The following is a 22,532-nucleotide window of genomic DNA, read 5'->3' as shown; positions in this document are numbered from 1 at the left end:
CCTAGTCATTTCCGCCAGACTGTATAAGTGCGTAATGCCGTACCTAACTCCTGTTTCAACCAAGGCCTCTCCATAAAGCCTCCTAAACGGTAGACTGTTTGCCGATCTAAAGCCACGGGCAAACGATACTATGAGTTGAGTAAACTACTAGGACTCAGCGTGTGCAATATATGAAGAGCGTCGCGCGATAAACAGTTTGAGGTCTTTCTCATCCGAGTGTGGAGGCCTTGAATTTAGAGGATATGGGTTCGAATCTCGGGGTTCGGTCCCACTGTTGTGTCATCAGTGTCCTTGGGGACTTTATACCTAATTCTTTACTTGACCCGGGTATAAATGAGTACCTAGTTTCGGTTAGGGACGTTCTGTCGGATGGGACGTTAAGCTGGAGGTCCCGTGTTTCGTGAGAGCCACACCTCAAGAATGTTAAAGAACCCACCACACATCAAAATTAGTCGGGGTCCATCCCGGTGTAAGTGGTTCAAACCTTACTATATGGTCTCCGGATAGTCACTCGTTACACCAATGCTACCACAAATGTGGCAAATCCCGATACATGTATAAATAAAATCTTTACACCGTAGCGATGGAGAAACCATCACAAAACAGTCTCCTCTGTCCATTAACAGGACGCAAAATAAACAGCACGAGTAGACCGTGTTTGCGCCTCGGCAGCTGATGCCACGGCAGTGGGTAATGTACCCGGATTTACCGTGTCCTGAGGGCATCCTGGTGAGACGACTGCACTTGGCAGTTGACGCCAAGGTGCCGAAATGGCGCGAGTCAAGACAAATTTCAGAGGGCTGTTCTCTTAAGCTTGAGCAAAGTTCAACGTTTTTGAAAAGTTGTTACAGCTTTCCACACCTTTTTTTATGCTTAGAGATGTCAGATGTGCCCACGTCTGCGTCAGATGAGGGTCAACGTAGTTTTCTTATTTTCCTTTCAACCGAAGATTTGGTGGCTGAACTGCCGCCTTCAACAGGGAAAATTGAACTTTTTCCTTGTCCCAACATTTGTCGTGATCACCACATCAGCATAAAGAAAGATGAAAGTTGTCGTATGGTGACAACAATGTTGAATTGATTTCACAACCTGATGAGGCAATCTAAGGACCGTAAGGTTACAGTTGTCGGTAATCAGCTGATGCCTAACAAAACTGAAACTACTACAACGACTGGTAATTACCCTCCATGAAAATGGGGGTACTGTTTTTACTCCGTTTCATGTTTGGTCTGATATCTGAAGATCGGTGAGAAGGAACTGTACGATATTTGGCAGATTGATGGATGGGGCCTTGGAGATTGTGTAGGTTGACTTTGAGCCCCTGGTGATTGACCTTGGTACTGCAGTTTAATTTTTTTATTCTGTTGTTTTCGCGTTATGGACTGTTTGTGCGATATTAAGGTAGCATGTAGTTGTTATTACCATGGTTTAGTGGTTTAAATTTGGGTCCCCTAGCTGTTTGCGTTTGATATTTACAAAATGTTTAATGTTGGACTTTTTGTGTTGAATGTTTGGAAAATCTGGGGGATGGTTTGGTATGATTTTTGGTATGTGGGTAGTTGTTGAGTCTCTTTGTGTTTTGGAGTGCATTAGCAGGTTGTCGCATATTTTTATTGCTTAATTTAAAAGGATTTTCACTTTTTCACCCCTACTTCATAATAGGATGGTCTGTTTGACCCAAAAGTTGGGACAGAGTGTTTTTGTTTATACCTCCAGCTGGTAGGTCAGACCCAGGCAGCCCTATCTATTTTTACCCCTAGACAGTCTGCAGGAAAATAAATCTTGTTTGTCTGGTCTGCAGGTCATTTGCCTGGTCATTGACCTACATGTACAGGCAAGTGTAGCCTGGGTACCATCCCCAGTAGTATATTCGCAAACTCTATAACAGTTATAGAGTTTGCAAATATACTACTGGGGATGGTACCCAGGCTAAGGCAAATGACCTGCTGGCCATCAAAGTAAACAAACCATGGTAACAAGACAGTAAACGCCTGCACATGACAGCTTGATAAAATACAAAGTGCCACCACAAATCATTCTGCTGATAAAAACAAAGTTTGACTCATAATATCTCTATTGAAATACACCAAAAGATTACAAAATAACAAGCTATTTCATGGAGGGATGATGTCTACGACTTCTCATTGTTTCTGGCAGATTTTGGTTGGTTGGATCCTTGTAGTCCTTCCTTCTCAGATAACAGTTATCTATTACTCTTCGATGACAAAGATCACGTTTTAAGGCAACTAAGACCAGATTCAGAAGATCAAACCTTATACCGGAGACAGTAAACCATTCAATCCTCGTCACAGCTGGCGGCAAATTGAGGGCATTGCCCGGACATGGGAACCAGGTCTCCAGATTTCAGTATATCAGTGAGACAGTAAAAAGTGACAAAAGTAGTTAGATTTTTCCCCACAAAAGTTACACAGGTGGTTTTAACATCGTTTTTGAACTTTATTACACAACAATTGTCCAACATGGGTACAACGTTATAGTTCTTGTTTTTGGCATACGTTGTACCCTGGACTATTGTTGTACATTAAGGGTCATTCATATGCAAATAGGTCAACAACGAACACACGTCACACAAACGTCAGTACTTGGAAAAATAACAAAGAAGTTACGACAATGCCTTATACGGAGTTTTTTTAAGAACAGTAACCAGAGGAGTGTCCATGTGGGTGTTCTGTACGTCAGTACTCCCAGGGGAGCTTCGCGCAGCAAACGTCAATGGGATCATTTAAAATCTCAAAGCGGAAAGTCTTTAATTATTTTCTTAAAGATGCGGAACATCAAAACGACCACGTAAAAAACTAAACTATCATGCTAGACGGTACAAAAACCCTTACGATCCAGGAACATATTATACTGACAAATTTAGAATATACAGCCCTCCTCCCCTCTAGTTTCAAACAGTTAACGATAGTACAGTGTGAAATCATTATGTCAAAACTGAATTTAATAACAAAAACTTTTGCTGACAGCTGCAAGTTCCAGGTTTTACCGAATATGAATCCAATACGCTGTGTGTACTAAATCATCGATTGCAATCAACATTCTCCAATGGGTAGATGCAAATGACCCATCTATATCAAACCGTTAAATATAATAGCCCCTATTTAGTAAGCCCTGTGCATTCAGACGCTTGTAAAGGTCAACCGCGCACACCCGGGATCGATTCACAGGGCCTATTTTCCGAGCCATTTAAACCGGCCCAAATGGGCAGGGAGAGGTTTTTTCCTTCTCAAACAGCAACCGAAAGTAAAGCCCCGATTGATTGCAACTCTGTACAATAATGTCATTGGGGGAAGCGACGGGCTTTTAAGGCCAACAAAGGAAGAGCGACGCCCTCTCCTTTCAAGAAACATCCAGCAAACGCGAAGGCCTGAGAGGCCAATTAGCGACAGAGAAAACGTCGTTAGGCCCTATCAACCACCATGAATGCAGATGGTGTGGTCATTGGGAAAATATCTGAAAGTACCATAACGAGCGAGCAGACCAAGAAGGTGTCCAATTAGAAAGTACATAGAAAAAACAACTACCTCGTACGATTAGTCCATATTTCCTGGCGGAATGGTGATTTTTTGCTAACTGCCGTTCTTAAAGCCGATCTGACTCCATTATCGATTTTGTTAAGTATACGCCGCGGGAGATTTCCGGCGAGTTGGTTTAAGAGTGATAGCCCCGTCAGGACAGTTTCCACACTTTGTCCGTCTTGCGGGCCATGCCTTCAGACGGGGGATGCGCCACATGTCACGATTTAGCATTTAAACGTAAGTCTAAGTATGGCCAAATGGTATTTTCTAGAAAACGTCACTACCTAGCAAGTCAAAATAAAAGAAAAAAAATCTCGATAGACCAAATAGCTTTGTCTATATTCATTTTTGACCATTTCCGTTGTTGGCGTATTCATAGTCAGAGTCAGATGACTCAGACGCACACTGTCCAGGGTGCCAGAGTATCGCGGCCCTGCAGGCCCGTTTCTTTAGTCAAGGTCCATAACCCGGCAGGGAAGCATATGAATCTCGCAGGAGCTGAACAACTTATATCCTGGGAACCAGGGTTGATGTACGCTGCTTCCAACTGCGTTGACTTCTGCATCTCCCACTTCCTCTGGTACAAAATGAACTATTATCTTATGTAATCCTCGATCATGAAATAAATGAGGACACTCTGTCTCGTATTCTTTTCTTCGGGGACATTGTATAACCCAGGAATGGTATAGGAAGGACCATGGAAGGCGGTTGGTGAATATATAATTTGTATCAGCGCGGTATGTTACGTTTGGAAAAGCAGAAGAGCAGAATCTGGTAGAAAATTACATGACCTCATCAAAATTTTTGATCGGCTTTAAGTAGAATCCATCTTTTGAGGTAAGGAATTCGCAGAATACATAAGCCTCTTACAAGGTTGCCAGCTGAATACAGACCCCCCCTCAAATAAATGATGTATGTATTACGGATCATCAATGAAGTATCACTACATCCTATGACAGCCAGGCTGGTAGGACGTTGATGCATTTGACATATTTATTCATTTATTTGTCCTCCCAGATTTCAAATTCAAGAAACAAAGAGCAGGGGATCGGTGAGGAGTCGACAACAGAAACCTAGTTTCTCTACCAGGCCGGCTCCTCATAAACTTCACAATGTATAGAGAAATTAACAAGGAAATCAAAGGAAAGTCTAACACCTAGCTAATACCACTGCTCTTTCTCTCTCTCCACCTGTGCAGATAGGGAACCTGGAGGACCACTACCTCTTCCGTCACAAAGACGTGCCTCACCGGTCCCGCAGAGAAGCACACCATCACACCAAGAGGCTCGGAGACGATAAAAGGGTGAGCAACAACAAAACACATTCTCACAAAACGCACACGCACAAGACGGTGCTACAATAGCTAAAAGATGTATGGGCAATTGTGTTGTAGAAGATCTTTACTTTAATGACTGCTTCAGAGGCTTCACAGCCAACGAGCACTTCTCACAGATCTGTCATCTTGTAGTGTGCTGAATGGAGGTTGAGAAGATGTGAATGTGGTTCCTTAGAAAACATGTTGCAACACGACAATAGAATTCTAGGAAGGTTTCTTCAGTAGCAAGAAACTATAATTGGCTGGCAAGTAATCAGGTAGCCCCCATGGATTTTAACGCATGGTAGTCTACTACAATATGAAACGCAGCGTGTGTCGAAGCTCCAAATGGCGTGTGATCTGTTACTTCAGATGAATGTGGACAGTATAAATAGCATTGACGTCTGTGAAATAGATAGCACAATGTGTACCTGTACATCATGTGTAGGCCTTGACGTAAGGGGCTGACGATATGCTATGATACACGTGCCTACCTAGCCACGTGACCGGTAAAACATACAGTTTCCATTGTGACCGAGTAGGTGGTGTTGAAAGTAGATGTTAGAAAAAAACTTTATACTTTTCCCCTCTCTCATTGACATCTGCCATGCGTTCTTGGGATCTATGAACATGTTATTGTCCGTACACGTGCATATATATCTTCAAGTAGTAGGTCTCGTATGGGCCATGAAAAAGTAATTCTACATCATGTACTTATTGTGCACGTGCATCTAATGAGAAAAAATCCACTAGGTTTGGTAAAATAGCATTGAAACCACCTTACAATGTTAGTGCTGAGACAGATACAATCATAAGACTAAACACCTCGCCCTAGCCTCCGACGTCGTAGTAACTGAATCTGCAGCTCTCACACATCGCTCACTGGTGGATGCGTATGACCCGTGCATGAATATTGAACTACGTTTTTCACGGATGTTCACAGATACAATGGGTGGCACAACAGGTGGGACGGGATCGGAGTAAAAGAGGACCCATCCCCCAACAACCCCGGCAATCAGACAACCCCGCACCCCTGACCTTCATCGACCCTTACTGGGACAAACAGTGGTATCTGGTAGGTCAATAAACTGCTGCTCTTGTCGAACAATGACCATTATTGCCGCGTAATTTGAATCAAGTTGGTGAGCAAATGAATGGTATCGTTCTCTATTCACAACCGTTTGCTTAATAAAAGCCTACAATATTCAAGTGGTTGTGAATAAAGAACCTTGCATTCCAGTGATTCATCATTTTGCTATGACATTTACAATCAACTCAAATATTGTATGTGCCATGTTCCTTTTGTGATAAACCGCCAGTAAGACTGACATCATATGACAAATTTCTCATTATTTCTACCATTGTTTCTTCAACATAGGAAGGTTTTTGAAAGTATCATACTTCGTTGTGTGTTTTGATGTCAATCAAAACATTCTTAACGGAGAATAAAACGTATAGTTTCTCGTTTTACTGCCAGCACGACACCAGAACTTCGACGAACCTGCCCAAACTAGATCTGCACGTACTTCCGGTCTGGAGAAAAGGCATCACGGGAAAAGGAGTGGTGGTGGCCGTGTTGGACGACGGGATTGAAAAGGACCATCCAGACCTCAAGGACAACTATGTAAGTTTCAACTATTGCACAAACAATGAATACGTTGGCATTTAATTAGATTAGATCACGACCATCCGTGAAACTCTCACGACCAGATGATGATGAGATCACATGCATGTACGTCGTGCGCTCGTGGTACGATGATCTTGGTATAGTCGTACATGTGTTCTAGACTTGTCTTAGATCCTTGTCAGCGGTTGGGTCTGTCACAGCCTTCTTGAAAATTCTACAGTATGAAAATCCTACGATGATGTGGAAGATCCCATTCTGTTACCTTGGCGTACCTTGGGCACCATTCCAGTCCTGAGTCTAACCTCAAAGTAATCCTCTCAGGATGATACCTGAATTGTGTTACATTGTCATTCCAAGTTACGTTGTCGTGTAAAATTATATCACAATGTCTCAATGCCATATATCGTTTATGTTACAGGATCCTGACGCTAGCTATGACTTCAATGACAACGATGACGACCCCCAGCCAAGATATGAAGAAACGAATGAAAACAAGTAAGTGTCTACCAACATTTATTGTCGACAGTTTCATATCACCAGAAAGACATGTTTTAAGTACCTAGATTGTCATATATTCATTCAACTTTTTCTGTGCTTGCCTGCCTGCATGTACATTCAAGCATTGTGAGTAATCAAACTGCATAGATATGGGACTAAGTCACCAAAATTCTACTCCATTTAAAAACGAAATCAAAGATTGCAGTTTTTCCAAGTTGACGTTGTGTGTCAATGAACTTTATTTTTGTAAGCACTTACTCCAGCCGTTATACAAGAACAGCACCACTTCAGGTGCTTACATAAACCAAGATTTGCCGTCACTTTTCATAGTACTATAACACTATAACATCAACACTTCATACGGTTGGTGTTCGCAAAGGTCATCTACTGAAGCACAATGCGATGTGCTTATCCCTCCCGAGACCCATTTTTATACAGGAAAGAGCTCAGGTTGCGGCGCAACTTTGGTTACAATAATTGGCATTGCCATGGGGATAAACTAAAGGGTCTCCATTGACATTGTGCAATGATGATGACTAACGATTGTCATAAGTTCGTAAGTTCCAGATTTTAACAAGATGTTCCAGATTTTAACAAGATGTCGTAAATCTTGGACGAAACAAAGATGCAAAAGCAGTGTCGTGATTATGGCCTATTTCCTTGGATAGGGGGACTGCAATCAGAGAAAGACGGTCTCCACAGAGATTGATACAGGATGCTTACATGAAACGTGACACATGTAGGAAACAGCATTAAAAGATATAAGATACATGTTAACGTTTATGCTAATGTTGGTTGGTAGGCACGGGACCCGCTGTGCGGGGGAGATCGCTATGGCGGCCAACAACTCTCAGTGCGGCGTGGGAATAGCGTTTAATGCAAGGATAGGAGGTAAGAAAATCCCGAAATATCTGCTGCAGGTTCTGCTGCATTCCACACAAAAAAGCTGCACTGCTGTCACATAACAAATTGTAGCATAGCATGCACTGACGCCACATTTTATGGTTTGATCTCGACGTCGATGTTCTATGTGTACAGTGGCTATTTGTGGGTTGAAAACATTAAGGCGAATATGAAACCGTACAAACGGCTGCTAAGATTAGTAAGACCAGACTAATTTTGGTACAATCGCTCCTGCTTCATCTCCCACCCTAAATCCTCACTAGTTCTCAGGTGTCTTGGAGAAAAGTTCGTCTTGATTATGCTAAACCGTCGCAAAGCTGGGCGGCAGCCAAGGCTTTGTACCCAGAGACTTGATTGAGTATCGGTAAGGCACTGCAAGTCTCGGGTAGGCGTCGCGGGAGACCGAACCGTCCTAGACGTTTGGCATTTACCAAAGCAGGATCGCTTCTGAACACCGCCTGACATTAAAGTGATCTCATAAGTAACGTCCAGAAAGGTTTGCACTCGAAATCACTCGTGAATTGATACCAGATAAGTGGCGTTGATTACAAGGTGCGGGGGCGAGCCAATGGGAGCACATGTACAGTTCAGGCCTTTGTTTTGCCTTCTTTGTGCGTTAAATGAATGTATACACATGCATGTCTTCTTCGTGAAGTCTGCCTTAATGGTAATCAGGCAACGAATAGCATGGTTTGATATAAGATATAAATTCATGGCGCAATCAGTGACGATCGTCAAATGTAAAGCCTTTTCATGGTCAAACTGCACCGTTACGATGAATCATGTAGTTTTGTTGGGTGTATGATTGCTGTGCTCTTTCAAATCTGTTCCTGTAACAAATTTCCAATTTTTAGATATTTTTTTGGGTAGAAAAAAATTGGATTACTCATCATCGTCAGCTACGTTAACTCGTACTTCTTTTTTTTTTTTTGGAAAGTTTGCAAGAATAGGGTTTTTCATGATTGCTGCCGTCTCTGGCTATGTCCAAAAACCATGGATTTTACTTCGGCGGCAATCTTTGTTGAATCACAGCACCATCCCCCGCTTTCAAACATGGATTATGGATGATTTCCTGCAAATCTTGCAAGTGAAATACTAGACGTGATTTAGTCAGAACTGATATCGAACAGCTAGTCGCATAGCTAAGGGATCGTAAAAGTATGGGATACTTGCTGCAGAACTGCTCAGATGTGAACATTTTGAAGGACAGTTTAGCCTCGTGAATCGCCTGTCACGTGGACGTCTTCTCTCCACGTGCGACCTCTGAAAACTAGGAGTCACACGAAGACAGCTGGGACCTTTTACAAAATGTTCTTTTCTCGTTAGCCTGCGCATAACAGCTTTTACAGACTCTGTATGTTAGGGACACATCCGGCGAGCCCATACATTTGCACAACGACTGGATTCAATTATCGTTGTAAATAGATGGCGTAAAAATATATCAAATGACATGGCATTCATATGCGCGCTATCCAATTAACATGGTATACATACATAGTTTGGGTTATATACATCTTGACGTGCGTGCAGCCGCAACATGAAATATGATCACCTTCACCTTCTCCTATCCCATCTGGAGGACCTCTGACTACAAACAGGCGTTCAAAATATCGTAACGTCATTAGATTGAAGTGTTTGGAGTCAGCATATGCCCGATCTAATGAGGGAAACAGTAACGTGTCAAGTGCCAGGTGGGCCTAGCAGGAGACCCTTGAAGTAGCGACGTGATGTCATTCTAGTTTGTGCCTTTATAGCGTTTGTGTTTTATGAAGTTTTCCAATTATTTAAAGGCACTCCAAGCAATTTTATGGCAGCAAAATTGTTTTCAAAATAATGTTTTTCTTTATTTTTTTAAATGCATTAAGTTGAACCTACCATAGCATACTGACATCTGTGAGGCAAATATGCGATGTCGCCGACAGAAAACGTTTCTTGCAATTGTTTCGTATCGCAGGCTGGTTCTAGTAATTAATTGGTGGTGCCAAAAAGTGCATTCCTCTTGTTTTGAGACTACTTGAAACGCTTCAGACAGATTTTATCATCTGGAATGTTTTTTTGCTGCCCTAAAATTGCATTAGATGTCTTTAATGTTTTCTGAGCCGTGTGTTTGTGGGCGGACCTGTGGGTGGTGTCGTGGGCAGCATACAGAGCCCGATAGCCTGTGATAAAGAAAAGGTTGATTCTGTAATAACATCTTGCTTTGTTCTCCTTCAAACCAATCTTCAAAACACCTTTAATAACCAGTGGGCCGTTATATTGGGTGGATTTGTGGGTGGGGTTGTGGTCGGCTCACGAGAATTTGCAGATGGATCATGCAGACGAAAACATCCATCGGCTATTCCGTCACATAGCTATGAACAATGTGCAGCATATTTTCATCATCATCGTCATCCACATGTGTTCTGCTGTTGCAGTGGTCTGGACACTCATCTCACATAGCAGGAAAATAGCTTACCCGACAATCTGCTAGCATACTATCGGCCCAAGCCTACATAAATTTTTCCATGCATGAAATGAAAAGCTATCTGGCACCGCAAAATCAAAAACCAAATCGCCATCCAAGGTTTTCTTTCTGACCGTATAATGGAATGGTCTTAGTCCCTTTTTTTATGTCTGCCATCAGAATGCTCTTGTATGCGTTGGCTCTATCAGGCCAGGGCTATTCCTTACGTAGAAACTTTGTACATAGTAGAGTGGATTTCATTCTTCAAGCTAACCGACATCTAGAACACCGCAGTCGTCCATCAGTAATACACCTGGAGCTGCATAGTTCCCGTCTAGAACTTTTATTGGCCCTGTTGTAGCGGAGTTGTAATGGACGCATTGGAGGCGAACTCCCGTTCACTCCCGAATGTTTTAAACATTTTCTGTATCTGTATCTGTATCGGTATAGCCGGTATTCGGCGTAACACACCAGCTTGAAACAAGGTGCAGCCGAACATTAGCCGACCTTGCTGAACACCAGACAACCACAGCCGACCCATTCCTAACCATGGTCGATGGGAGTTTGGCGATGTTCGGGAGGCCATATTTGGCCGCGTAGACTATGTAGAAACTTTGCTAACACGTCCTTACTTTTCTGATCTCCAGGAGTGCGCATGCTGGACGGGGTGGTGACGGACGCGGTGGAGGCGAACTCCATCGGCTTCAACATCCAGCACGTGGACATCTACAGCGCCTCCTGGGGACCTAACGACGACGGCAAGACCGTGGAGGGGCCAGAGAAACTCGCTAGGGCCGCTTTCGAGAAGGGGATCAGGGAGGTCAGGACGGATACACGAATACTTGTTTATTATTTGTTTTGTTAATTGTTTATTTGCAGTGTGCACATAAAAAAAACATTAGTTACAAATACTCGTATATCATTTCCTAAATTACTTTTACAACATGTACTATCTATTTAGGAAAAACAAAAGTGACGAACATAAATCAAACCAGATACACAAGAAAATAAAGTTAGCAAAAACTGAACTACAGGTAACTGCATAATTGATAAAGTAAGACAAACTTTTGCACCAGTCAAATCTTCAGTTATTATACATAAGACAAAGTACAAACATTAATGCCAAAATAATAACAAATCAGATAATCAAAACATTAGAAAACAAGGAAAACAAACAAAACGAAGTCTTATGACAATATATATGGGCTCTCTCTCCCTTCCTCTCTCTGTCTGTCTGTCTCTCCCTCCCCTATATAAATATATATAAATAGCCTTTTTAAAACGTTGTCTACATTTGGAGCAAAATACAAATGCAGCAGGTTCACTGTCTAGACATGTCCTTCTCAAAAACTTCTTCGTTCCTATAGAATCTTCGTATATATATAGGTAATTGTCTCGCACGCAATCGTTTCACAATGCAGCGATAACCATACAACGGAGGAGTCTCTTCAACTATGGCTTAATGGACAGCTAGAATTTAATTGCGTCGTAATGACCAATCTTACTCCAATCTTGCTGTTAAGGCCCTTTCTACCATTGTACTTGGAACTTTTTGTTCTTTAGTTGTTTTTCTTGTTAACCGTGGTGACATGGTAACCACGCACAATTTACAAAAGGAGGGCAACGTGCCATCGAGCACACAAGTACGTGAATGTGCATGTCTGCAGTCTCTTATCTCACCTAAAAAATTGTTTGCCATATACCGGTGCGATGGCAAAGTGGGTGTGATCCGCTTGCATTCGGACGGTACGGTCGTGAGTTTGGTCCCCGGCCGAGTCATAACAACAAACTTGAGTAAAAACAAGTACATGCTGCTTTCTCTGCTTAGCATTCAGGTTTTGGGAAAGTGCACATAAACAAACACAAAACATGGGTATGGATGTACAATAAAGCAATTCATTCATTTATTCATCGATCATTCCATCCATCCATCCATCCATCCATCCATCCATCCATCCATTCATTCATTCATTTATTTATTGTTTATCTATGTTTACCAGGGACGTGGCGGTAGGGGGTCCATCTTCGCCTGGGCGTCCGGTAACGGCGGGAGTAACGGCGACAACTGCGACTGTGACGGCTACACCAGCTCCATCTACACGGTCTCCATCAGCTCCGCGTCCCAGCAGGGCAGGTCCCCGTGGTACGGAGAGAAGTGCGCCTCCACCCTGGCCACGGCCTACAGCAGCGGAGAGTACAAGGACCAGAAAATTGTAAGCCAGCTCCTCCTCTATGTACCAACATAGCGTAGTCTACGATCGTCGTGTCTGTGTACTGTGAAATTCAGCTGCTGGCTTGTGACGGAAATGGCTGCCTTAGTTTATCATCGGTGGTTACTTCTGTTATGGTGGCACGTCAGCATAACGCAATGCGTCTGCGCGAAACCCGTGATGTATTGTGCATAGCACATCGACAAAACGTCTCGTTTAAGGTCGTACTCGAGTATAACAAGGGTGGCATCCCGCCCATCGTTTCCAAATGGTGTGTCGAAAACACATCGTCTGCAACGGCCGGTCAAACATCTGACGCAACGATGACCAAACATCCAACGAAAGCCGTGAAAAATTTCCACGAAGTTCCGCGAAGGTGCAGTTCGGTCTGTTGGCGTGCTTGTCATAGCCCGCTTGAACAGCATCAAAACCGTTCAACCACCTACAACGTTGTTCATTAGGTCAATACATACATTTTCATTTTCACCAAGCACGTAAATACTAGGTTCTTGTATTTCTATATGTGACACCTTATGTTGTGTGTTTCCCCGTGTACAGAGCAGCACGGACCTGCACCACGCGTGTACGGACAGCCACACGGGAACATCTGCCGCGGCACCGCTGGCTGCGGGCGTGCTGGCGCTGGCTCTGGAAGCAAAGTAAGCCCCTTTAGACACTTACCATCTTACCAAACTGAAATATACTACTTGAAAGCCCAATATCATTGCAGCTTTTGCTTGTTGCAGTAAACCGCCTTTAGGTTTAACATACCAGCATTGTACAACAAGTACAAGCTGCGAAAGACTGTAAGATTTGATCCACTTGACACCTTGATGGACCCTATACTGAGCTACTCTTTTTATAAGTGTGATGGGATCACGAAAAGTTGAAGTTACCAAGTGGTAGTAAATGTCAGCGGGTAATAATTACATTGTTAACAGTACTAGGCTTTAAAATGGCAGCACATGAAAGTACCGGAACTTGACTTCTATCTACTGCAATTGGATTACATTACCTGACGTAACTAGCATTTACTGCCATTCGTAAATCCACGTTTCAATGTTTATGAAAACATATTTATGTTCCAGCCCGGACCTGACGTGGAGAGACGTCCAGCACCTGATCGTGTGGACATCAGAGTACGACCCTCTGTCCAGCAACCCCGGCTGGTTCCAGAACGGCGCCGGCTTGTGGGTGAACTCCCGGTTCGGGTTCGGCCTGCTGAACGCCGAGGCCATGGTGGACATGGCTCTGACGTGGAAGACTGTACCCGAGAAGACCATCTGTGAAGTCAGACTGGAGAACTTCCAGCCGAGGTAAGAACTACTCCAAATCTACTTATTTTTATGTTTACCTGCGCAGAAGAAAAACATACTGTTTTTGCTATGTTTCATCTTCTCTAAGCGCATATGACCAATGACCTTAACCAGACGGCTGTACATATGGTAACTGATGCTGTAGCAGACACCCATTGGTTTTGGATTACATTGTAGCAGAATAGAGCCGGAGAGGCTGGTCACCATCTACTATACAAGTTCATCGCTTTGTAAATTCAGGAGAAGGGTCGACTATGTGTAAACGTTGATAAGTAGTTGGCTATCACTGAAGTCATTTTGGTTCTGCCTAAAAGGACCCTGGGAAATGGTGAGGAGATCAACATAGAGATGGAGACGGACGGTTGCCAAGGCGACAGTCACGTGGGCGCTCTGGAGCACGTGCAGGTCAAGACGACGATCGACTACACCCGACGTGGAGACCTGAGGATAGTGCTGACGTCTCCCTCAGGTGAGCACAAGATATGTCATGATCTCGATGATCTTGACTTGTAGTAAGTATATCAAGACCTTGGTGGCAGAGTATCAAAATAAACCCGAGAAACATTTCCCTGTCCTTGGTGCTGAAAACATAGAGTTATGAGTGGGTCCAATTTACATAGCCATTCCCATTTTAAATGACATGACAAGAGGTATGTCAAAAGGTCAGATCCAGAAAATGGAGGTGAGCTTGAAAGTCACGAAAACCCAACAAACTTTCCGGAAGTCTGAAGTCTCTGATTTCTTGGTTGTCTTGTTTTTCTGGTCGGACACACGAAACGCGGTCAGCTTGAAAGTCGCCAAATACTTAAATGGTGTATGAAATTGTTTGTCTCGTTTCCAGGCACCCAGACCACCCTACTGGACACCCGTCGTCAGGACAAGTCCCAGATGGGTTTCCAAGACTGGCCGTTCATGTCCACTCACACCTGGGGAGAGAATCCGCAGGGCAAGTGGACACTCACCATCGAGGACAAGGTCAGTGCTAATGGCCCGCATAGTGCTACAGTAACTGAAAAGTCGATACTGTTTAGGTTCTTAATAAGCTTGTTCATGGTTCAAAGTGCTCGCTCAGCCATACCCGAAGCTGTAGGGCTGATCTCAAAGAGGATTTTAGCATGTTCAATATTGATGACTCAAGGAAACCATATATATGCAGTTCAGCGTGATGCAACGTGGGTAATATATCAAAGTTCACCCCGTGAACTAGCCGATACAACCTAACGGTGCCCGTATGGTTTACGGGAGAAGAAAAAAAATGGATCAAGTGTTAGTTACGTACTCAGATTTTCATCACGTTGTCGCCACATACCATTTTTGCGATGAATGTCGATATCCATTGGAATTGTGTTGTTTGAATTTATCACCTACCTAAATGTCTAGAATATATTGACTTTGAAATCCGGTATTCAGGTCCTGAAGCTTCACCTTTGGGAACCTTTTACTTATATTTTTCTCTTGCCGTCCAGTCTGACCACGCGGAGAACAACGGCGTTGTAGAGGACGTGGTGCTGATCCTGCACGGAACGCCGGAACAGCCGGCCTACCAGTCCGGAGGGAGGGTGTACACTGACTACAACCGCGTCCAGGACGACAGGAATGTGGACAAAGTAAGGACGGAACCTATCTCCTCACTGTCTCCTCTTTAACTTCTCAAGGTTTCTTGATGACATCTAAGCTTCAAGCATGAGACCTATTACAATTGTTAAACGTTAAGACAAAACAACTCATTGTTCTACACCATCTCTGCTTCAGTCAGACCATGTCCATGGTACAGTCAGGTAACAAAGAAAAAATGACCAACGTACACGTACTGGCACTCAATTAACGACTGTATACATATATCAAACGTATATTCAAACTAGAAAAGTGACATTTGCAAAGTAAATGACTTCACATGGTCTAGTCTAACAAACTACTGCTCTGTTTATCTTACTCAAACACATTCACCAGCCACTCCAACTCTGTTCTATTACATAATGTAACCCAACACCACAGGGTGTCTGCTATAGCACCGGTTGCCATGGTGACAGCCGTCTGGTCCGGGTCATTGACCTTATTTGTTTGGCGATGAGGAAGAAGAAACAGAGTATAAACAGTATATTTTCCTCTGCGAAGGTAAACTTAACAGTAATCATTGACTTTTTTTCTCCAGTTCGCTGCTAAACCCGCTCCAGCCTCCGCTGCCGAGACCGCCCCCGCCCCGGAGTCAGAGGACCGAGTACCGATCTCCGAGCCCGTGGACTCTGCAGACAGCGTGGTGAGACATTAACCATAAATATGCCCCACGGACGAGCGTTAAAAAGTGTTAGAGGATCCGATAAACTTGGCCTGAACGACCGTGACTTGTCAGCCGCCATGCTGGACGGAAATATCCGAGGAGTTAAATGTTAAGTGGGGCTGTAAAATAAGTTGTATAACTTGAGTTCAGCCCCACTTCGTCCTTGTCTTGTATTGCTTTATTCAATTTAAAAAAAAAATATCCGAGGAGACGCCATGGGTGGCACCTTCTAATGCTGAAGTCACATTTTCAAACCGGGGCCCGGCCGGGCTGTTTCGATTAACGAAAAATCAACAATTTATATCAGGAATATACGTTCCCAAAACTTCCCATTATTATTTTTTTCAACGTTTGGTGGAGCTTTTTTGTCTATTATATCATACTTTTCGTTCCATAAGACTGCCCGGCCGGCCCCCGGTTTAGAAATGTAACTTCAGCATAAGAGGATGAACTGAACTTGTAGAAGCGTAGATACCTAGTAACAAGTCCCAACAATAATGTTATATAAATTATGTAGTATTTGTATAGATGTATATATTTTCCTACTTTTGCAACACTAACTATAAGAATACCAGTTTCCCACAAGTGGTTGCAACATCAACACACATTGGGTCCACTTTTTATGTTACAAGCAAATGCAGCATGAAATCTGATAACGCCACTAGACTTAGGTGTTGTAAGTCTCGCACCTGTCCGATCTAATTAAAGGGACAACAACATTTCAAGTGCCAGCTAAGCCCAAAAGGGCAGCCTTGAAGTAGGATACCATAAGACTTATAAGTGGGCGTAGCTTTAAGGACTCAAGTGCAAGCTGTTCTCCTTGGTTATGTCTTATTATATTATTATATAACAAACGGTACTGCATTATTATTAGAAATTGTAAACAAACCATCTGCTGTGTTCTCACCAGATGTAACCTGGAAGCTTGAGAAACATTATTTTTACATACAAAAAAAGTTACTCAAACAACTGGTCACTGAAGTAGTAGATGCTTCTTGAAACGGCTGACAGCATTCAACATCTATCCAGTTGCTTGCATTGAGTAACTGTTTTCTTGTGACTATCTTGTGACTATTCCTGTGGTTATCTCATGACCTGGACGTCTAGCCTTCATCGACGTATTATGTTTACGTGTTTCAGAAAATCGCTAAGACTCCAGCGAAGGAGACGGAGTTCTTGGTGAACTGGCAGGACAGGCTGGCTGGTGACGGGAGTGAGTTCAACCCCGAAAACTCGGACCCGTTCCAACCCGCAGAACCTGAGGCCGACACTTTCATGGACGGCGGAGACCTTCGTCCCTGGGAAGCTTTCAAGGTACATAGAGACTTGATTGCAAGCTATTATACTTGGTTATAGTGTCCTATTTACAAAATACATCGCTGCATTAATAAAGAAATGATTGCTGAAATCATGCAATATGTATTTTCGAAAAATCATTGAATCGGAGAAAAAATACAACAAACATGCATATGTAAGAATCAAAATGCATTTGGCACTATGAAAATTACCATCGTCCCTGTGGAGTTTTCAAGGTATGTAGAGACTTAAGCGCAAGCTGTTATACTTGGTTGGCGTCCTATTATAACAGACGTTAGAAAAGATTGCAACGTCTGAAACCTTACAAGATATTTTAAAACACATACATCAAAGCGGCGATCAAGCGGTAAAACTTCACCTCTGGCTGTATCTACCAAAATTCCCTTGCGGAGAAAAAAATGCAAGCATTTGGCACTGCGAAAATGACCACGAAAATATTGGCAGACCCATTCAAGTTTTATTCCAAAATAATCCAAACATCTGAAGTTTCCATGGAAACAAATGTACCAGAAGGACAACAGGTGCGCTGTGCTTAGTGCCGGCCGGATATGTTAATCTCCGCTATAGTAAGACTGCTGTGTGCATGGGACCAGCAACGTGCTGTTTTACATGATTAAGCAGTTTTGCGTGAGCAAAACGCACGCCAATATTAGCACCGAAATGCGCTTTTTGGGCGTAGCTTTAAGTAAATATTAAGTACTGCAAAGCATCACGCGCTTATTTGTAATATTCTAGACGAAAGAATGGATTTTTTCATGCATGTCAGCTTATCTCATATTCAATCATTTGCGACCGTTTCGAAGGCACATGATTTATGTAAAGAAAACTTGAAACAGAGCTCCACGCAACCTCAATGTGGCTTCTATTATCATTACTTATTTTCTTACATTTGTAGCATTGCACATAAGGTCCTATATCTACTACTATGTATACCATATACTGCTGTGTGATACATGTGTTGTTACACTGATTTGCGTTACGACGACATTTGTAACGATCTTAGAGACTACTTGGTTTCTTAATGACAGGAAATTCGAGGCAGAAAGCACAACCTTGCGTAATGCTGTTAAGAGATTATCATTTACATAATCCACGGTGATGTTTGTGGCATACTAGTATATGATTCCAAGAAATACTTACAGATCATTAATAGATCCTCAGGACCATAATCCAAGGAACAGTCCGGGGAGAAAGAAAAAGGAGTACGGAAAATGAGAGGATAACATCAGAGAATGGGTGGACCAGCATGACTTTAAGTTAAAACCGATATGGATGGAGAAAAATAATAGCAAGATAGAAGAATAGTTCGATTTTTGCCCATTATCAATGATTTCCTACATACCTGGCCATGCTATGAATGTTGTTTTATTTATTCATTTGTTGTTGTTGTTGTTTTTGCAGTACCTACATCGGCAAATGAAATCACCAACCAGGCCACGTCACCCTGCGCAAGCGTACTACAAGCCATCGCCACTGTACATCCGGGACCCGTCACTGGACATCCGGGACCCGTCACTGGACATCCGGGACCCGTGGCCATCCCAGAATGCCCTGGGGGAGTCAGAGGCTGACCTGGTGAACTACTACCTACAGCTCCTGGGCTACGACCCGTGAAACATCCGCACCAGGAATTGAAAAACGGAACCTCAGATACCGGAGAAAACAGAAAGAAACAAGCTGGTCTTAGAGAATAAAAAACAAATTGTAGACATCACGAATGCTTACCGTCTGATACCGTGCATATGATATGATATGATAAGTGATTTCTCCATCAGGTTTCCTATCTGTGTAAGGTATATAGTACAGGAGTTCGTATACGAACAAACGAGCTTTATTTTTGATGCTTTAGAACAGGAGTTGTCGTACTCCCGATATCCACAGTGGGAACAGGTGACAAACAGATTAGAAAGCAGATGATTCCGTTGACAAATGACGATGACATCTCGTTTCTCTTCTTATTGACGACATAATGTTAGAAAGTAAATGCCTGGTCCACACAGTTGCGGCGTAAAAGAACTAAATTGAGGGACCATCTCTCCATTGTCTTAATATTCATCTTCTAAAGAATCAATAGATACATAGTGTGTGTGTGAGAGAAAGAGAATGGGTGACCAGTGGGCGACAATTTCTAACACATCACACAGGCAAGTACTTTACCTCAATTCTATATCACCAGAGCAATTTCCTCCGTACATGTTTCCTTGCGCAATTTTCACCCGAATCGAGCTAAACAGCCTGTAACGTCGAAGCAATGGGCAATAGCCGTGCTTGATATTGACTTTGTGAGGAATAGATGGCTCGGCTGCAGTAGACCAATATATGAGTTGAAAAAAATTATCTTTAAGCTGGCACACTTCATAGAATTCAGTCTCCAATATTGTCCCCCGTCCCTCATCGTTTGATGCACTGGTCATTTGCCTAGAGCGCTGTTGGAGAATACTGTCATCTTCCAATACCACAAATTTGCTTTAAAACTCCAAAACAAACGTAAAACCGACATGAAGGCCCCATTGATGGTCTGTGTGGGCGTGGAGAGCAATTTTGACATGAAATTGTTCTTGGGATATTCTGGTTAAATTGTTGGGACGCATTTGACTATTTCACTCTGACAACTAACCTCTGCCAGACCAAATAGTGTTCCAGAGAGGTTAGCTGGTTAGAGGAGGAAAAGTTGCAACCCTAGGTTACTCTGGCATACTATTCAGTCTATTTGGCCAATTTCTACTATTTTCCCTGCAACTTGGGAGCCTGGTAGAGGCTATATGAAAAGTTGCAACCCTAGGTTACTCTGGCATACTATTCAGTCTATTTGGCCAATTTCTACTATTTTCCCTGCAACTTGGGAGCCTGGTAGAGGCTATATGACCACCTAGCCTGACTAAAGCAAGCTCCTAGCGGCCGGCCCGCACCAGAGTCTGCCGTGAGGAGAGAATTTTAAACCACAGCCAGGGAGAGATTTTGTTGTAAACACAGGCTATTTGACCACCAAGGTTTTACCGTCTAAACAAATGTTGAGTTTTATTATGAGTACTCAAGTAATTTTAAACTGAATGATGATGGCAAGAATCAAAGTCACATTCGTGTAATTCAACACAAAATACTCATCACTTCTCTTAAATAATAGTTAGGTAAATGTTGCTACTGACGTCACGGTGAATAGGCATGGCAGCCGGTTCAGAATTAGTCGCCGCTACTCGTGAATAGAGAGAGTTCTTTCGAGCGGCAAACAATACATAATCATCGTGATCATACACAATTGTAACTTATCAACGTTTGCTTTTGTTTGCTTTTCAAAAGAACGTTATTTACGACCCGTGGTGCCAGGTTCTGAACCTGCTGCCATGGTTACCGTGACGTCACTTGTGGGAATTAACTGGCTGTCGAAATCAAGAGCTGAAAGGATGATTATCAAGATGCGATGTTCCCTTACGTCAGAAGAGCGTATTTTGTCCAAACGTCTTTGTTCATTGAATAATGCCTATCACGTTTGACTATTCTAAGGAACTATTGTATTTCAATGTTATTGGTCTCATGTCGTCTTTAAGCTGACAACGCTAAAACAAAAATAAACTTCGCGTTGACGAGTACGCATTGTCGGTGAAACACATTAAAAAAGCCGAGGATCCTAAACTTTTACATAGAGAGTATGAAAAACAGAAATGTCGCCATTTTTCCGTCAACATTTTATCCATGGAGGCCCAGAATGTAAACAAATGATACGGCCTCCTATAATTAGTGCACATGTGTACGTCAGAACAAGACGGGGGTAAGAACATGCTGACCCTGTCAACGATACAAAAGAACATTCAACCGAAACCACGGGGAAATGATGTTGTTAGTAAATTCTTGTGTTATCTCACGAACTCAAGACGCCCAAATGCTGCAGATTGGTATCAAGTTATAAAGACTTTGACAATGACTAAGATAATGTTGTACGTGGCTACCAGATATAAGAACTATTAGCCTGGTTACCAAACCTATTTTAGCTGCCGAGTCTCATTCTTCCTCTACGCAAATTTAGGCCATGTTGATTTGATTATATGGATGACATCCTCCGGGAGCCCCAAAACTGATGCGCGCGTGCGAATAAAAAAAAAGTTTTGCAAAAAAAAAAGTTCTTTTCATTATGAAATCTACATGGTCATGAGGGTTGAGCAAATGGCACAGAATATGGTTTGGCGAATAATCTAGTCTTCAAGTTCATTTCTTTACAATTTCGTCTTTTTTCGTTTGATTTTGGCATTCTACGACATTGGTACCGGTATAGTTTTTATTAATTTTTTTTGTAACTTATGGTATATTTTTGTTCATTTTGCAACTGTTTTGTACGATTTACAGTATGGTTGAAAACTTTTTTTTTTGGAAACGGCCGAAAATTCATGCGCGCGTGGATGTCATCCATATAATCAAATCAACATGGCCTTAACTAAAGAACTATATCATGCTTCAGAGATCTGTATCTGTTCCAGTCTTGTACCCGTACCTGTATCTGTATAGCGGGGTAATCTGCCCTTCTGTGTAACACTCCAGCTTCAGGTGATTAAAAAGAAATGAAAGACGTGTACAATCAATTTGAAACTTCGCACAAGTAAGTATTTTGAAATATTCCAGATGCAATAAAGCGATTTATTCCCCTACATCTTTTTGGGCGCCTTTCTGTCTAATGATCATAGGTATGGTTTAGTTGGTATACAATGTAAATCAGATAGGTGGCGCTGGTACACAGGACATTAGTGTGTAACACGTTGTATCTAACACAAAACACTTTCAAGGTGCTGACAGGTGCAAGTACAGAGCAGACAATGGTTACCTACAATGTGAACTTGCAAATTACCAATTACTTTTGAAGACTGCACATGATGTAGAAAATTTTAAAAAATTATAAGTGTCTAGTCAGAGAATGTTTATTTGGGGACGACGGGACCTTTTCTAGCTAGCCATTTAAACTCCTTAAAAATATTCACTGTGCTGGTTTTAGTTAATTCTCAACATTTATTTAGCGCTCCAAAGCAGTCTGGTAGCCCGGTCGTTGCCATTCGAAATGGTCGATGCAATACCTGAACGTATCATAACTTTTTTGAAGGGA

General features: G+C 42.5%; 1 protein-coding gene across 1 annotated transcript in view; it reads left to right on the top strand.

Annotated features, from left to right (window-relative positions):
- Positions 1-19,881, top strand: part of LOC109482637 (neuroendocrine convertase 1-like) — a 29,377-nt gene extending 9,496 nt beyond the window's left edge. Inside the window, exons 2-16 of the mRNA XM_019785443.1 lie at positions 4,738-4,842; positions 5,798-5,929; positions 6,332-6,478; positions 6,900-6,976; positions 7,782-7,870; positions 10,973-11,145; positions 12,326-12,538; positions 13,094-13,194; positions 13,624-13,851; positions 14,166-14,320; positions 14,693-14,826; positions 15,318-15,458; positions 16,004-16,108; positions 17,270-17,443; positions 18,848-19,881. Of these exons, the coding sequence (XP_019641002.1) occupies positions 4,738-4,842; positions 5,798-5,929; positions 6,332-6,478; positions 6,900-6,976; positions 7,782-7,870; positions 10,973-11,145; positions 12,326-12,538; positions 13,094-13,194; positions 13,624-13,851; positions 14,166-14,320; positions 14,693-14,826; positions 15,318-15,458; positions 16,004-16,108; positions 17,270-17,443; positions 18,848-19,060 (2,187 nt within the window). The 3' untranslated portion in view covers positions 19,061-19,881. The remainder of the gene's footprint in view (positions 1-4,737; positions 4,843-5,797; positions 5,930-6,331; positions 6,479-6,899; positions 6,977-7,781; positions 7,871-10,972; positions 11,146-12,325; positions 12,539-13,093; positions 13,195-13,623; positions 13,852-14,165; positions 14,321-14,692; positions 14,827-15,317; positions 15,459-16,003; positions 16,109-17,269; positions 17,444-18,847) is intronic.
- Positions 19,882-22,532: the final 2,651 nt, after the last annotated feature.

Source organism: Branchiostoma belcheri, unplaced genomic scaffold, assembly GCF_001625305.1.
Source record: "Branchiostoma belcheri isolate BF01 breed outbred unplaced genomic scaffold, Haploidv18h27 scaffold6, whole genome shotgun sequence".
Lineage (NCBI taxonomy): Eukaryota > Metazoa > Chordata > Leptocardii > Amphioxiformes > Branchiostomatidae > Branchiostoma > Branchiostoma belcheri.
This window is presented reverse-complemented; position numbering and strand designations above follow the sequence as displayed.